Raw genomic sequence first — 17,790 nt, forward strand, 5'->3', positions numbered from 1 at the left:
TTTATCTTTTAACACCGACTGTCAAACCTGTTTGGACTGCATGAAGACATTTCTCCTCTGGTTATTTAGCTGACGAGAGTTGTGCTTCATTAGGTATTTCAATATTTTTCAGACTCTAACTTGAAAGCGTGTTTGCTGTTTGTTGCATAACAACACGGTGTGTTTGTCACAGGAATTGATGGCAGGTAAATATGTGTTGTCTCAGCAGCATGTAGCCTGTCAGTATAGACAAACAACAACATTACTACTTTAAATTTGCAACTAAAACTTTATCAAAAAGGAAACATACACGACATCTTTTACTGGAAACATTTGTCAGGATTCAGGATATATGTGAGAACTACAAAATGTACCCTGAACACAAAAAATTGTCTAAAAACAGAAAAATTATTTCTTAAACAATGTAAATGACTTTATTAATTTATTAATTTTACCTGAAAGTGATGTCTGGTCAGATACTCTCAACTAAACTGATGGCATTATGTGATGCACAGTATCACCAGGCTTTTATCTTTGTGTATTTCTTTGTTTTTAATCCATGCAGATATATTTATTGTGTTTTCCTTGTTCTCTGCACACAGTATGAACTCTATGTTGTTCCTTAGAAATCACCTGGCAAATATCAAATATGCAACATCACCAATACAAAAACGAGAGTTGTGCCAACGTACGTGCTTAAAAAGGTTCCCTTGCAGAGGAAGGAGCTCTATTTGGCACTGGCATTTATGGGTGTGATAAGGTAAAAGCCACACCAAGAAGATGCATGATTGCACGATTTATTTTGTAAATGGCAACTACTCACGCAGCCAAGTCTGTTTGTTTTTTCAGTTGCTTTTGTGCAATTCTCTCACTAATGCAAAAGACCCCCCCCCCCTTTGGTTATAATCATGAGTTATTCTAACAGTGTTTGTATGTTTCTGTACTGATGATACACCTTATTACATTAGTAGATGTTTTGGTACTGTTCTGGACTCCACAGAGAGCCTACAGGTATTCTCTCTGTTAATCCACAGATTTACAGATATGGCAATGCTGTTCTACCTGCACCATAACGTATCACAGCATCTACAATTCAAGTTGTTAAATCACAAAAAAAGCCTGTGAAAATATCCCAGGTTGTAGTTTTCTGCACTGTCATGAGGTTCTGCCTGTTTCCTGAAATTATTCTTATACATGACCTAACAAAGTGGCTGGGGAGTATGCATATTGCTTTCAGATTGTCTTATTGTTAAACGTGTATTGGTGGGGATCTGTGTAATTTTCATATTTTGACTTAAAATTGTCCTGTTAGTGTTTCTTCAAGAGTAACTGCGACATTCTCCAGTCTCTGCGGAAGGGAAATAGCACACTTACAAACACAGGAATGACTGTTTGGCTACTTTTACATTCAGGAACTATAATGCATTCCCGAGTCTATTACCCCGAAGTTTAACTATCACACTTAAGTGTTGAACTCTGTTATTTTAACCCTAAACCCCGGCCTCAACTGTAACACAGATGGATTGAAAAAAAAAAAGCTGTCTAAAAAGCTCAAACTTGACAGCAGTCTCTGTACAAGAAAAATTAAACAATAAGTCAACTGGTATTCTGTTAATATGAGTTTTTAAAACCAAATTTTATGACATTTATGCTCAAGTTAATCAGCTGCAGTAACTCATCTCACCTGGAAGAGATGCTTTTGTTAAAGCTTTCCTACAACACACCAGCAGGTGCAAAAGTACTCAGCAGTAACAAAACCTCAAAATATAACTTACCAAGGGTACATTTACTCAACATATAGCTTGGAGAACTGTGTTAAATCAGCCTCCTTCACTGAGCAAGACAAACAGGCCTGCTACACCTGGTGCATGGCCTTTTGTTACCAGAGCACTTCCCACTAACACACCCACTATTCCCAGTACTGCTGAACCTCTGAGGGACCTTAGAAATCCCACATTATATCATTGCTTGCTTGTTAATGTGTGTGTATAAAGGTTTGTAGACTAACCTACTATACAGTGTTCAGCTATTTCTACAAAAGTTAATAAACAGTTTACAAAAGAAAGACAATATTATGGTTTTATTGTTGATTTTATTTATTTAAAGGAAGGGAGATAGACATCATTGTAAGCTGACATACACACCTAATATGACAGCTATTTATTTATCAGCCAGCATGTCCCCAGTCCTTAATCTATAATAATACTAATACTAGTAATACTAGTTTGGGATTTTACATTATAGTTTAGTTTTAGTTAGTTTTCAGAGTGGTTTTGCTCGTTTTTATTTTTGGTTTTTGGTTTCAAGCTTAGTTTTAGTTTAGTTTTCATTAGTTTTGGTTTTTCAATCTTTGTCAGGAGTGACTATTGTGTAATAGAAACTCGACAAAAGATATTGTTTTAAAAAATTGCATTCAACCAGCAACTGTTCACAAAATAGCAGCATTACGTGCTTAATGTGTGTAATATTAGGGACACACATGAACATCAACAGGGAGAAAAATAAAGAAAAACATGAACTCCAAAACTCAAACTCTACAATAAAAATTCAGTGTCAGTGCAGCACACGTGGTGTAAAACATCAGAACACAGCGAATGTTTGACAAAAACAAACTGAACTCTTGCTCAAATCCAGCTGCATCCTGATGTTCTCACCACATGAAGCTGCTTCTGTTCTGGAGCTAGCTTGGTTAGATTATCACTACGTAGACTTGCAGGGTCTTTGCAGCCTCTGTACACAACCTACAGAAGTGGCCGACCTCGTGTCACATTTATGCTTGTGTAGCTGGATTATGTGTGTTAACGGCCTTGTGGTGCTGGTGTTTTTTTTGTCCTCGCTCTTTGTGCTCAGTTTTTTTGGCTGCAAACATATGTGTCCCTGTTTTTTCACTTTCTTCATTCCCTCACGTCCATTCCGATAGTTTCAGCAGTTTGACATTTGCTGACATTTGTGACATTTGTGAGTCCTTATATTGATGCTTTGATTATTATTCCTGATTGTTATTCTCTGACTGATAAATTCAAACACTGCGGTGAAAAGTAGCCAGAAACACACCAGGACTGAACAGGTTAATCACAATGTTGTGGGCTGTGTGGACCCGACGAGAAACCCCTTTATGGGATTCTGTCGCTTTCTCGGCAGACCGCTGTTGGCGGACCAGCACGGTGAGCACGCACACGCACTAAAACAGTTGCCCAATGGCGCTCCCAGCTTTAACCCGACCCTCTCGCCTCTGCTGGCTTCCTTCCATCCCTGCCCCTCCCCACTCTAGTGCTCCCATGCTATATGCTATATGTGCTTACTATGTAGAGGTTTTTCAACCTGATACGATGCCCCCACTGGGCAAAATATGAGATGAATTTTTTTCCTCACCTGTCCTATCGTTTTGCTTTGTTTCCCTCTTATCTTTGTAAAACGGCAGCACCTCTGAATGGCTGCAAGGCCGCAGACTCTTATCTCCCCTGTTTGTTCGATTTGATTGTCTTTTTGGATGGGTGTGCTGGAACTTCTTTTTGTTACATGTTTCATGTAATGATAATAAATTGATTCAGATTCAGACATTCACCCTCTGACCACCGATTTTACATTACTGAACCACACCAGAGAAGGTGAGGGAGACAGGGGGCATCTCAGTGAGAGAGGGAGAGCCACCATTCTGCAGGGAAAGAACTGGAGAGGGAGAGGAGACAACACATGCAGCAAGAACAGTGAGGTGAGAGACACGTTACTATCTGATGAACAGGAAGAGATGATGAGAGATGACAAAAATGAGACTAAAGACAAAGGCAGAGATGGCGATACAGTTTTTGTAAAGAAAGCTTCCTACCCAGCAGAGTGGAATAGTGAAATGTGGAATAATAAATTAAAGGCATGGCCTTGTATTGATAACAAAAATGTTATGGTGCAAAACCCCACCACAGCCCTCCACACAACCCTGACCCATCTGGAACAGAAGGACAGTTATACCGAGCTTCATTTGGGAAAATGACAATAAAGATTCTGATTCTGACCCATCAGCTTCTACTATGCTGATTAGCTTGGTATGTGCACCATATGTTGTCTTTTTTGCCTGTTTTTGATCACCACTCGCTGTAAGTTAAAAGTAACTTTCAGTGAACATTTATGTCTCTGTGTTGTGTGTAGTTCAGCACTCTGACTCATGGTAACATTATACTTAAGTGCAAAGCTGAAACACAATAAAATCAGCAGTGAGGTCAGATAATGCTGTACAGTACAGAAGATGATGCTGAATGACAGATTTTTACTGTTAATAAAAACATACGTCTGGTGCAGTGTGGATTGGGCAGCAGGTGGAGGCCTTGGTGGTCTGATTGTTGAGTGAATGAAGCATTAGAGCTCTTTTCTAAAAGGGTTAGACTTCAACCAGAGGAGTCTCCCCCTGCTGGCCATGAAAAACAATGCAGGTCTGAATAAAACTTATAAATCTATTAGAGCTGTAAGAAATGTTAACCCCTTAACTGGCAGCAAATAAAATCACCTGAAACAACTACATAACACCCTCTGGTTATTATTGGCTCTGAACAACCCATTTCATAGCCTATTAATCGGCTGCGTCTGGTCCGCGGGCTGAATGAAGTGCATTTATATGGCAGGCTAGACCCGCCCATTTTGACTGACACCTCATTCGGCCAATAATGTTAAGAAATGGGTTTCCCAGAGCCAATAATATTCAGAGGGCGTCACGTAGCTTTGTCAGGTGATTTGGTGCAGCCAGTTACATGATTGGCCGAATGACGTGTCAATAAAAATGGGAGGGTCTAGCCTGCCATATAAAAGAGACTACAAACGGCCCGTAACCGGGCCCTTGCCAGTTAAGGGGCTACCATGATGTAAAACTATTGTTTGCAGACTGTTTGGTTACATTGAGTTTGATTTATTGTCTGATGTTAAGTTTATCTTCATTTTGTGTTATGAAGACATTTACTTCATGGTCACTGACCTGCAGTTCAGACCATGACAGGAAGGACCACTCCTTAAAAAGACACGACTGATGGAAAATAATGTGTGAATATTTTTGTGTGGTATAACTGTGAGTTCCCACATAGCTGCAGGCTTCTCTGCACTTAAAAAAACCACAGTGATCTCTTCTTTTTTTTTTTTCATCAGCCCTCAGAACTGAAATGAGGAAGAACATTCAGTTTCTTACAGAGACTGTGCTTTAAATGCTACATTAACTATTTAAAGGTATTAAAGTTAAACTAAAATCAGGCTACACATCTTCTACAGAACATGAAACTTGATGCTTTCTAAAAACACATTAGCTCTGGTGTGAATGTGGTGACGTCCTATTCTTATGAAACCTCATTATGTAGAAAAGGGAACTAAAAATTGTGTGCTGTGTAACTGTGTAACACAGTAAAGTGATGCATGGTTTGTTGCAATATGCATTCAGGTTTTTAAGGTACCATGGCAACATGAGTAAAAATAAAGATAGTTCCTATAATATATAATTGTGTAAGATACACAACTTAACAAAAACATCCTGTTTTTGTGCAACTAACTTGCTAAATTATTGTTATATTTATTTATATATTTATTTATTAATTACCAGTAAAGCTGAGAGACAGAGAGATGGTGGCTGGCAGCTGTGTCCCGTCCCCCCCTTCTCACACACACACACACACACACACACACACACACACACACACACACACACACACACACACACACACACACACACACACACACGGTTTTCTTCATTTGTTGTCTGTTTGGCTTCAAACTATCAGCTTTATGAGTCATTTCCTGTGTTTCGGGCTCAGCCAAACCCCACCACAAGGTGAGAACATTTATAGATCTATGCTGAACTCAAACGAGTCTTTTTACTGTAGTACTGCATGAGAATATTAGAGATAACAGTAAAATCAAATATTCATGTTTTTATGCAGCCTGAAGGATGAATTTCAACAAACAATCATAAGGAAAAAACAAATTCATTAAAAGACATTACTGGTTTTACTGGTTATAAAACTGCAGCAGTAATCAGGAGGTACTGAACAACTTCTAATAAGAGCTGTCCTCTTAAGATGATGCTGAGGAAAATGCAATTTAAGTTTGACCAGCACTGAGAAAAGAGACACACAAGTACTTCAGACCGAAAAAAAATGAGTTTCTTGGAGCAGTCAGACAGTTCAAAGGTCACTGCATAACATCAGTCTGTACAAGAATAAAACAACTGCAGGACTAAACTTTGCTAAAGAAGATGATCAGAAACTTGATGAATGCTGGGAGCACAATACATGTTGGGGAGATGACATTTATAGATGACACCATGAATGCCTGTGGATATACCAAAACACTGGCTGATAAGATGACTCCCAGTGACTCCCAGTCTCCAGAGACCTGCCAGAAGAGGAATATTGCAGCATGATAATGATCCACAGGATGCTGCAAAAAATCACATCAGAGTTTTTAAAGAAGAAAATGGTGAAAATTATGATCTGGTAAAATATGTCTCCTGACTTGAAGCAGCAGAACTCCTTTGTGTATCATAGAGAAAACAACACAACACAAGAAACAAGCTTCTATATTTGCAATGGACAGGAAATGTAAACCTGTCACCCATGGGTGCGGTCAAAGCTACAGGAGCTGTTTGAGGCTGGTGTGAAAGGGAAGGAAGCACAAAGAGACCAATCAGAAGAAGTTAGAAAAAAACTCTTATCTACACTAAATGTAGCTTCTGTTTGTTCTGCATTTCTTATTGTTCAAAGTTAAACTCTGAGATCAGTTGTGGGTCTGAGTGCAGCAGGGCTGGATGTGACCATGGGGCTCTCTTTGCTCTGCATGATGGGGTTTTTCTGTAAGTTCACTTCTGACATTGTTTGAATGGCACCGATGAATGAAAATGTTTCTCATCTGTGAGAATTACAGTGTATCACTGCTTTAACCTGTTTACCTGAGAGCTTGAACAAAGCATACTTGTGATTTTTGTGATGGTTTAAGCAAAATGTTTGATACACTGCTGCTTTCTGCATCACCTACAGTTACACACTGTGTTACAGTTGTTTTAGTTATTTTAGAGCCTGTTTGATAAATAGGAGCACAGAAAATTGGTGATTACTGTTCATGTGTTAATGTATCTTTAAAAAAAGCCTTTTTAAAATTGATTTTGTTACATGATGTCTGATGAAGTTTTATTCTTTATTTTAATGCTCCGTACAGTCATCTATGGAAATGCTGAAGGTAAAAACACATTTTTCTTCCAACTTCTACATGTCGCTGTTATTCCATATAATGATATCTGATTCCTACATGACATCAATTTCATTGAATTTATTGGTTAAAATGTTAAAATGATCATATTAAGAGTGTGACTGCTTGAGCAGATGTTTCATTCAGCCATTACTCAAACTGTATATTTACTGCAGTTTGTTGTCTTCATACAGACTGATCTTCTTTTCATGTTTATGTGACCATCTTAACAGATCACAGTACTGATTCACCAGGAGGCGGTGAATCAGGTTTAACTGATTACAGCAGGACTGTGTTTAGTGCAGACTGTCTCACTTATATTGACATGCTGCTGCCTACCTCAGTGTATTTTCTTCTATTAGCTCTCAAAAAGTGACACGGGTGAATAATTACAGTAAATACCAAAAAGGAAATATTTTAAATAAGTACTGCTCTGAGCTTACATGAGAGTCTGTTACCTTCATACAGATTTTCTGGCATTTTATTCTATTTATTTTTTATTTCTTCACATTCACTGAGTTGGGCTGACACAGGCCCAGCCAGTCGCAGGGCTCTGCCTTTTGCCCTGTGACAGCAGGGATAGGCTCCACCCCCCTGTGACCTTGAACAGCATAAGTGGAAGAGGATGGATTTATTTATTATTTACAGGACAGCAAGATGACCACAAGCTAAATGCAACTAATTTAAATGGGAAAACAGACTCAACCACAGGTCTGTCAAATAAAGTCCTGACTGAAAATTTCAATGAGTCTTATTATGAATTCTTACACTCACAGACATTTACAGTAACATGGTGTCCTGTCTGTCTGACAGCACACCATGTTACTAAATGTTTTTAGAAAAAATGTCTAAGAGCTGCTAATTAGAAGTTAATATGGCTTTACATAAACATGAGTAACAAATGAAAAAGATCCATCGTTGTTTCTTTGTGACTATTATGGTCTTTGGTTCTGTTTTTTGAGTTTTGTGTTTCCTGGTTTGGTTTCTTTGTAGCAGAATGTGGGTTTATTCACTGTGACTTCACTGAAGCTTTGATTCTTGTTTTTACTTTATGGTTTTTCTGCTGATGATTTGAGTTTTATGAGTCATAATTTTAGTTTCCTTCAGTGTTTCAGTGTCTGTTTCTCTGTCTCATCTTTCTCTCTTCTTCCTGTTTCTGTTGTCTTTCCTGTTTAGTGTTTGTTCCTTTGGTTATTTCTTCTTTATTTGAAGGCTGGTTTTCTTTCATGCTTTGTGTTAATTTTCTTGCTGACTGTTTTCACCTGTTTCTTGGTCCCAGTCATGTATAAACAGTCCTGCTGCATCGTTTCTGTCTCTGTCAAAGCATCTGTGCACACTTACTTGCATCCTTGTGTTTCTCTTCTTTGTTTCTTTACATTTTTAGACTGATCAGCTGTGAGAGCTCACTTTAATTCAAGTCATTTAGCCTTCACATCTCTGCACTCCACTCATTTATGCACTGACATATTTTATGTCTATGATTCCACTGGAAGAATAGGACAAGAAATATGCACACATAAACATCCATATGTATATTTTCTGTCATTTTGATACTGAGTGTGTAGATTTGTGTGTGTGTATTCAAATCTGTGTGTGTGCAATAATGTTTGTAAATGTGTAAATAAATCTGTAAGTGTGTACAGGTATTAATGGCTCTGACACTGAAAATACAGACAAGTGTCCAGTTCAAGTTCACTTGGCTGTATTTTTACACGTGACCTTTGCTGCTCTTCTGCTCTGACTGATCAGCAACGTGTGTCTGTAAGTCATGGGTTCATTAACCCTGAGCTCAGGCTCACAGGCTCAGAACACACCAGCAGGTGGTGTATTACTCACCATTCATGACCTCATAATCACTTTATGAGCGATCTCCAGCTTTGAATCCATCATTGGAAGTTTAACAGCATTGTTAGGAAACAACAGCTACCTGACAACTCACAGAGTATATGATCATAAATGTGTAAATATGGAAATATGAAGATGAAGAAATCAGTAAATACTGGAATATTTGACTATAAAACTTCTTTAAAAATTACAAAAAAATTGACATCTGAAAAATTGAAGTTGTTTACATGTTATTGTGTGTTCATGTGTTGATGTTCAGTCTTACAGATTAAATTTGTGCACACCTGTTTGTTTTCAGTCACTCTGCTGGTTTAATTTATTTAATAAAAAACAAACTTTTCATTGTTGATTTTCAAGTCAAATTGTCACAAGGAAGCAAAAATATGATGACCAATAAAAACCAGGAGAGCTTTATAATGATTTTATGTTTCTGTAAATCTGCTAATGAGATATTTTTGTTTGAACAGCTCGTCTTAAGCCCACTGTGACCCTGCATCCATCCTGGACTCAGATATTCAGCGGTGAGACAGTCACTGTCAGATGTGAGATTCAGGGAGGAGGAGGAACTCAGTGGACGTATGTATGGAGTCCAGACAAGTTAAACACACCTCCAACATCCAATGAATACACAATCAGTAGTGTTACTGAGTCTGACAGTGGAGGATACAACTGCAGGGGCAGAAGAGGTGATTCCTGGACAGAGTGGAGTGATACCATCACACTGAGAGTTTTGCGTAAGTTGGATATTTCTCTTATGTTATTTTATATTCCACAATGTTTCATCCAGAAACACAACAAAATACTTTCAACAATACTAAAAGTTTATTTTTTAGTTCAGTATCAAAAGTGTAAAAAAGTTTTAATGTAGTTATAAAATATACATTAATCAGTCAGAGTGAAACATCTGTGAAAGAAAAGGATTTTATTAGTTTCATGAAAAGTTTAATTCAAATGTAATTATCTCAGTTTCTTCAGCTCAGTGGCTGCAAATGTGGAGTTTATCACTGCAGCTCAGTTAGTTCTTAGTTTTTAACATTTACTTACTTTGAGGAGAAAGATTTCCCTGATTTTATTTCATTTTTTAATTTCTGAAAAAAAAAAAACCAACTCACCTTTCCATTGTGAACAAACTCAACATTGTGAACAAACCTGCTTCCTGGAGTCTCAGCAAACATGGGCCCACTGTGGGTAGCTGTGGGTGAACTGTGGGCTGTATAGGCAGGAGGAACATACACTTTAGTTTGTACCCTCACCTCTCAGAAAAAAATCTCATTAAAAAGTGAATGTCTTTGAATCTCTGTTAATAATGAAATTAAAAAGCAGTATGCTTTATGCCTGATGTATCATTGGACTTCTAAACAAACCTGTTTATTAATATATACACAAGAAGGTCCAAGAAGAAGCTGTGTGGTTCCAAAGGCGTCTTTCTGTTCTGACTTTATTGAGCTCTACTTTGGGGAAAATCTATATGGACCTGATAAAGCTGTGAGAAGGATGAGAGACTGCAGCAATAATGTCTGAGCAAAGCTGAGAGGTTTTATCAGGTTTGAATAAACAGCAAAGCATTTGGAAGCTCTACTCTGGCAGTGCTGAAAGAAAAATCTTAGTTTATTATTTGAGTGAATTTTAGTAATTAGTTGTCACAGCTGTTTACTGATAAACATAATTTACTGATAAAAACAGCCCGATGCTGCTGAATCCTTCCTGCTGTGCAGAATTTCACAGTAAATTTGCTTCCATGATGTTTCTGAGTGAGAGAAGTTGATGTTGGTCCTTTCAGGAGTGTTGCTCTGTTAGCAGATAGTTTATTTATCCAAAACAAGCATTTAAATAAAGCACAAGAGTGTCACAAGAATACACAAAAGTGGTTACACAGTCACGATGAACAAGTGTTTACAAAGAGAAGCACCAACCAATCTACTCAATATATTATTACTGCTGACACCCCACAGAAAAAGCTCATTGCCACCCTGTGGGTTAGCCCATACAGGCCCCACAGCAGTTTTACAGTACTTCATAGTACTTTTACTTTTACTCCTTGATGCCTTCATGGGTTTCTATCAGGAGCCCACAGTGGGCTTGTTGTGGAGTTTTTTTTTTTTAAGGATGTCTAATGTTTCACATACAGGGTTACTAAATGTTTATTTGGTGCTTGGACCCAAATTACTTAGCAAGTCATATTTAGTTTTATTTTGCTCTAAACTCAAAAGCATTAAACTCACTGAGAGCACAAAGGAAAATCAAAGCAGCAGTTTTTCCCCTTTGTTCATCTTTAAATCACCAAAACAAATTTCATTGTAGGTGAAAGAAGAACCCATTCATTTTTTAACAACCTTTTTGATTTTAAGAAGATTCAGCCATAAATCAGCACGTTATACATTTAGAAAATAATCATGGGCTTTTCTGGGTTTTAAGTGGGCTGCAGCACTCTTGACTTTGGATCCACTGCTTTAGATTCTGAACACTTTACACTATTATCTGTTTTTATTATCTTTATTCAGTTCCACTGGTGTGGGCATTAGCACAAACATTTCTCCAATCAGTTTCTGATATATCACACTGAAAATCTTCCCTCCAGGCTTTCCTCGTGTCCCTCACATTTTTTGATGAGTGAAGTATCATTATGTGATAACAGCTTGAAATGTTACCTTTGCTGAAACCATCTCTGTTTACTGTTCCTTCCAGAGGAGAAAGAGAAGGTTTGGAAAGAGTCGTCTTCTGGTTTAAATTAGTGAAACTTTTGATATTTAAAGAAATGCTTTGTGTCCAGGTTAAACTTAGACCTCATTTGTTTAAAGGACATCATAACAACAGAATCTGGCAAATACAAATCACTGATCATTTGGAGTGCCAAAGCTTAAATGTTGCATCTGCTCTTCCTGGTACAAAAAGCTAATTGGCCCCATATAGGATTAAACTGAGATAAATAATTTGGCTCGTTTAGATAATGTTTTGTGTAAAACCATGTGTCTATCATATGCCTTACTTATGGATTTGTGGATTGATTAAGTAGCTTTTTCTTTTATTCTGAGTCTAATTATAAGGAAAGAGGTAATTTAAGATCATGTGATCCTATTTCTGTTCAATGGGAAGTAATTTACTGAGAAATAGAGCATAATACACCTGAGTTGTGTGATCTTCTTCTTGCTCTCAGTGGAGGTGGATGTCTTTTCTTTTCTCTCCCAACCCTCCCTCATCTACCCTGCTTTGCTGCTTTGCTGTGCTTGAGAGCCTCTGGAAATTAGAATTGTGGATCTGGTCAGCTGGCCTCTCAACGATATTGATCAAATTTTCTCCATGAGGAGAAATGGGAAAGGAGAACCCTCTTGTTCGAGTGGGACAGACACAGCTGGCTACATTATGGATTCCTGGGGAGAGTGGACGATCATGTGCCTGACTGCACTGTTGATTGAGGACGTGGAAGACGTATACATATTTGGCCTATTGATAACAGGATTTCTTCTGATTGAACTTGGGGAATACCTGATTTATTGTGAAATTTGGAAAGTCTGGACAGCCGTTCGGGCCTTGGTAAGGTTGCCTGGCCAGTGTGAAGACTCTCACACTGGCACTCGCACACTCAGACTCAGTATCTGCTGGAACTGCACTGCAAGTTGGATGCGAGTCATGAGGCTCACAGGCCAGCGGCGGCTGCGTCTGCAGGCAGGATGGATTAAATCTTGGAGAAGTGTCTGTATCTGCGCAGCGAGGAAGGAACCAAGAAAATTCAGATGATTGGATTTTTTGCCATTGAAGGTTTCCAGTAAGACTGTAAGGCTGTCAGCAAATTAATCAGTGACAGCCTGTACCAAAGCAATTGTAGTATCTGAAATTTGGCCCCCTGTCCGGCCTTGGATAGCTGGGAATCTCATTTTTATCTCCTGGATGTTATGTAAACAGATGCTCTACGCCCCTGCACTATCCTGTCTTATGACCTGTGTGAACTGGTATCTCTAGACCGAGGCTGCTGATGAACGTTCCACCTCTTATCAGGAACTGTTAGCCGAGGGAGGAGCTGCGTCAGCTCCACAGTAACCCTGAACCCACTTGCCTCCGCTGGCTCCCTTCCATCCCCCTCCCCACCCTAGTGTTTTCCCATGCAGTATATGTGCTCATTCATTATATGTTTGACAAATAATGACAATAAAAGCTTCTGATTCTGATTCTGTCATGGTTCTGGGCCTTATGCCCAGTGTTTTGGGTTTTCATTCTTATGGTTCGGTTTCATGGCGTTTCTTAGTTTATTCATTTAGAGTCTTAGTTTGTTTAATGTTCCATATTTGTTAGTTATAGTTATTCATAGTGTTTCTCTGTTCCCTGTGTGGTACTCCTGTGTCTGTGCTCCTCTGTGTATCTGCCTCCCTGTGTTCTTGTGTGTTGTGTCTGTTATCCCTTCTGTGTCAAATCTTAGTTGTTCGTGTTTCAGGTGTCTGTATCTTCCCGGTTCAGTTGTTTCCCCGTCTTGTGTCAGCCTAGGTCTTGTATTTGGGTTCTGTTTACTTATGTTGGGATTCCCTCTGTGTGCCAGCCTTCTTATGTGTTAAGTATGCGTGTACCATATTTGGTTACTTCCTGTTTTATTTTGACAGTCCTTTGTCCCGTGTGCTTGTGTTTTGTTTTACTTCCCTGAGTCCTGTTAGTGTCATTCTTCACCTGTTTGCCCCAGCTGTTTCCACTCACCCCTCGTTCCCTCTGTGTATTTATTGTCTCAGTTTTCCTGTGGAGTCTTGTTGTCTTTTGTGGCTGTGTTTTGTTAACGGTGTCCAGTGTTTCTGTATTCCTTCAGTTTCCTCCCAGTTTAGGTTTCCTTTTAGTTTTTCTTCTTTTGGTTCATGTATTTATTTTGTTCAGCCAAAATAAAGGCTCACTCTTTCTTACCTATGCCTCCTCCTGCATCCTGCGTTTGGGTCCTCCCTTCCTCAACAAGCCACACGGCCTGTTTCCACACACTGTGACAGTTGCCCAGTAAAACCAAATCAAATTCAAACACCCTCGATCAAGCAGTCCAATTCAAATTCAATTTTATTTATATAGGATCAAATCACAACAGCCAGTTGCCTCATGATGCTTCATATTGTGAGGTAAAGACTCTGCAATAATACAGAGAAAACCCAAACAATCAGACGACCTCCCACTTGGTGACAGTGGGAAGGAAAAACTCCCTTTTAACAGGAAGAAACCTCCAGCTGAATCAGGCTCAGGGAGGGGCAGTCATCTACCATGATTGGTTGAGGTTGAGGGGAGTTAGAGAGGACAAAAGACACACTGTGGAAGAGAGCCTGAGTTTATTAATAACTAAATCATAGTGCTGATCAAAAGAGTATTTCAGAGTATTTTGTGTGACACAGTTTATTACAGTTTCATCATTAAGGTTTCCTGATATTTGATCATTTACATATTTTCATGCAGTTCTTTAAATTGTTCTGATTATTTTCTTGTTCTGTTCTTGTTCTAACCTGAACTGCAGCTAAACCAAAGGCTGAACTGAGAGCTGATAACACAGCTGTTCCAGTAGGGGGCAGTGTGACCCTGACCTGCTCTGTGAGCCCATCATCATCATCATCATCATCATCATCATCATCATCATCATCATCATCATCATCATCCTCTGGATGGAAATACTACTGGTACAGAGATGATAAATCTTATGAACTTGTGACCCCAATGGATGCAGGTTTAAGATCAAACAGACAAATCAGAGTCTCACAGGAAGGACTCTACAGGTGCAGAGGAGGAAAAGGAGACCCAGTTTACTACACAGAGTACAGTCAGTCAGTTTGGATTGGTGAGTTTAAATTGAACTTCCCATGAAGCTCTACATCTGATGGCAGCTGAATTGTTTGGCATCCATGTCTCGTTGAACTTTCTTAATTATTAACAGCCCCAAAGCCTGTTGTGACTCTGCATCCAAACTGGACTCAGATATTCAGCGGTGAGACAGTCACTGTCAGATGTGAGATTCAGGGAGGTGGAGGAACTCAGTGGACGTATGAATGGAGTCGATCCAAGTTAAACACACCTCCAACATCCAATGAAAACAGAACCATCAAAGTTACTGAGTCTGACAGTGGAGAATACAGCTGCCTGGGTGGAAGAGGCAGTTCCTGGACAGAGTGGAGTGATGACGTCACACTGAGAGTTTTGTGTAAGTTGGATATTTCTCTTATGTTATTTTATATTCCACAATGTTTCATCCAGAAACTCAACAAAATACTTTCAACAATACTAAAAGTTTATTTTTTAAATTCAGTATCAAAAGTGTAAAAAAGTTTTTAATGTAGTTATAAAATATACATTAATCAGTCAGAGTGAAACATCTGTGAAAGAAAAGGATTTTATTAGTTTCATGAAAAGTTTAATTCAAATGTAATTATCTCAGTTTCTTCAGCTCAGTGGCTGCAAATGTGGAGTTTATCACTGCAGCTCAGTTAGTTCTTAGTTTTTAACATTTACTTACTTTGAGGAGAAAGATTTCCCTGATTTTATTTCACTTTTTAATTTCTGAAAAAAACAAACTCATCTCAGGGTGAACAAACTCAGAATTTTATCTGAACCTGCTTCCTGGAGTCTCAGCAAACATGGACCCACTGTGGGTAGCTGTGGGTGAACTGTGGGCTGTATAGGCAGGAGGAACATACACTTTAGTTTGTACCCTCACCTCTCAGAAAAAAATCTCCTTAAAAAGTGAATGTCTTTGAATCTCTGTTAATAATGAAATTAAAAAGCAGTATGCTTTATGCCTGATGTATCATTGGACTTCTAAACAAACCTGTTTATTAATATATACACAAGAAGGTTCTTGGAGTAAACAAAACAAGTAAAGCATTTTAAAATACTGATTTGTGTAGAAGTTATTGAGAGGGGGGGGGGGGGGGCTCTTTCTGTGAATTGATTGTTCACTCATTCATTTCCTCCATTGTTTACAAAGAGAAGCACCAACCACTTTACTCAATATATTATTACTGCTGACACCCCACAGAAAAAAAGCTCATTGCCACCCTGTGGCAATGAGCAGTTTTACAGTACTTCACAGTACTTTTACAGTACTTCACAGTACTTTTACTTTTACTCCTTGATGCCTCCATGGGTTTCTATCAGGAGACAATACTGGGATTGTTGTGGAGTTTTTCTTTTAAGGAGGAGGAGATTTTCCCTGTTTGGGAATATTTTCAGCTGATCTCTCTCAATAATGTGTGCGCATAGTAATAAATTATTACCCCAGCTTCATCTGTGCCCTGTGAAACGGTATTTTCTGAAGCAGGTGAAATCATTTCAAACAAAAGAAAACGCCTGAAGCTCAGCACTGTGGCAAAGCTGTTTCTAAATAAAAACGAATAAGTAAAATGTCCCTAGTGAACACACTTACCAACCAAGTAACACAATCACAATCACGTCACAACTCTCTCCCCAATTTCTTTCCCTACGTTGTATCATAAGGACAGACACCATATTAGTTAGTTCGGGATTTATTTATTGTCATCACAAAAATCGTTTATTCTGTTCAAAGCTTCACGCACCAAAGCCTTGGTGTGATTATAATCAGTCTGTTTTACATTGACTGTCCACTTGATGGCGCAATAGAGCAAATGACGCACAATGAAGCTTCGACCCATGGGTTCACTGATTGGATGGAAAGCTTCAAAGCTTCATGAAGCTTCATCTCACCATCACTAGTGGAAACAAACAAGTCTTAAAAATCAATGGGCCCGTAAAAGAGGTCAACTAAACAAAATTCACAAAAACCATATTTAACAGAACTCAACTAACTGACCTGCCCAAATGAGAGACAGCGATCTATATATTAATGGAATAAACCATTTTAAATGCCACAGGGGAAACCAGAGTGTAACTATATTTGAAAAACACAAAAAAGAACCCATTCCCCCCATGTGGTTACAACAGATGGTTTTAGGCCACTTGATTGGCCTCTGCACTTAAACCAGCTCCACCCTCTGTCTCCTCTTTTGCTCAAACAGGGAAAAACTGGAGCAGCAGGCAGGTAACTCAAGAAAAACCGAAAAGAATTACTGGAACATATTAGTCACTGAAATCAGTGTTAGTTAATTATGCACCATTATTTAAGATCTCACATTGTATAGCATAAAAAATTAACTACATTTAACTTCAGTATCTATAAACCAGGGATGTTCAAATCCACGCCTCGAGGTCTGGTGTCCTTCAGGTTTTAGATATCTCTCTGCTTCAACACACCTGAGTCAAATATGGACGTCATCAGCAGGACTCTGGAGAACTTGACTGCATACTGAGGAGGTAATTCACCCATTAGATTCAGGTGTGTTGGGTCAGGGACACATCTACAACCTGCAGGACACTGGACCTCGAGGCCTGGATTTGAGACTCCCTGCTATAAATTAAAGATCGAGGTATAAAACCCTACTATATTCAGTTTATACAAATATAAATAAATATTACCAGAGTCTTTCAATTGTGTGGTTGCAGACAATCATCACAAACCCATTCATTTCTTTAACAATCTTTTTGATTTTAACACAATTCAGCCATAAATCAGCACGTTATACATTTAGAAAATAATAATGGGATTTTCTGGGTTTTAAGTGGGCTGCAGCACTCTTGACTTTGGAACCACTGCTTTAGATTCTGAACACTTTACACTATTATCTGTTTTTATTATCTTTATTCAGTTCCACTGGTGTGAGTGTGAGCATTAGCACAAACATTTCTCCAATCAGTTCCTGATATATCACATTCAGAATCTTCCCTCCAGGCTTTCAT

At 38.7% G+C, this 17,790-nt stretch overlaps 1 protein-coding gene across 1 annotated transcript in view; it reads left to right on the top strand.

Annotated features, from left to right (window-relative positions):
• Nucleotides 1–6,721: 6,721 nt before the first annotated feature.
• Nucleotides 6,722–17,790, top strand: part of LOC115796814 (Fc receptor-like protein 5) — a 49,710-nt gene continuing 38,641 nt past the window's right edge. Inside the window, exons 1-5 of the mRNA XM_030753269.1 lie at nt 6,722–6,799; nt 7,162–7,182; nt 9,504–9,770; nt 14,504–14,821; nt 14,918–15,181. Coding sequence (XP_030609129.1) covers nt 6,763–6,799; nt 7,162–7,182; nt 9,504–9,770; nt 14,504–14,821; nt 14,918–15,181 — 907 coding nt within the window. The 5' untranslated portion in view covers nt 6,722–6,762. The remainder of the gene's footprint in view (nt 6,800–7,161; nt 7,183–9,503; nt 9,771–14,503; nt 14,822–14,917; nt 15,182–17,790) is intronic.

The sequence above is a fragment of the Archocentrus centrarchus genome, chromosome 18 (assembly GCF_007364275.1).
Source record: "Archocentrus centrarchus isolate MPI-CPG fArcCen1 chromosome 18, fArcCen1, whole genome shotgun sequence".
Taxonomy (NCBI): domain Eukaryota; kingdom Metazoa; phylum Chordata; class Actinopteri; order Cichliformes; family Cichlidae; genus Archocentrus; species Archocentrus centrarchus.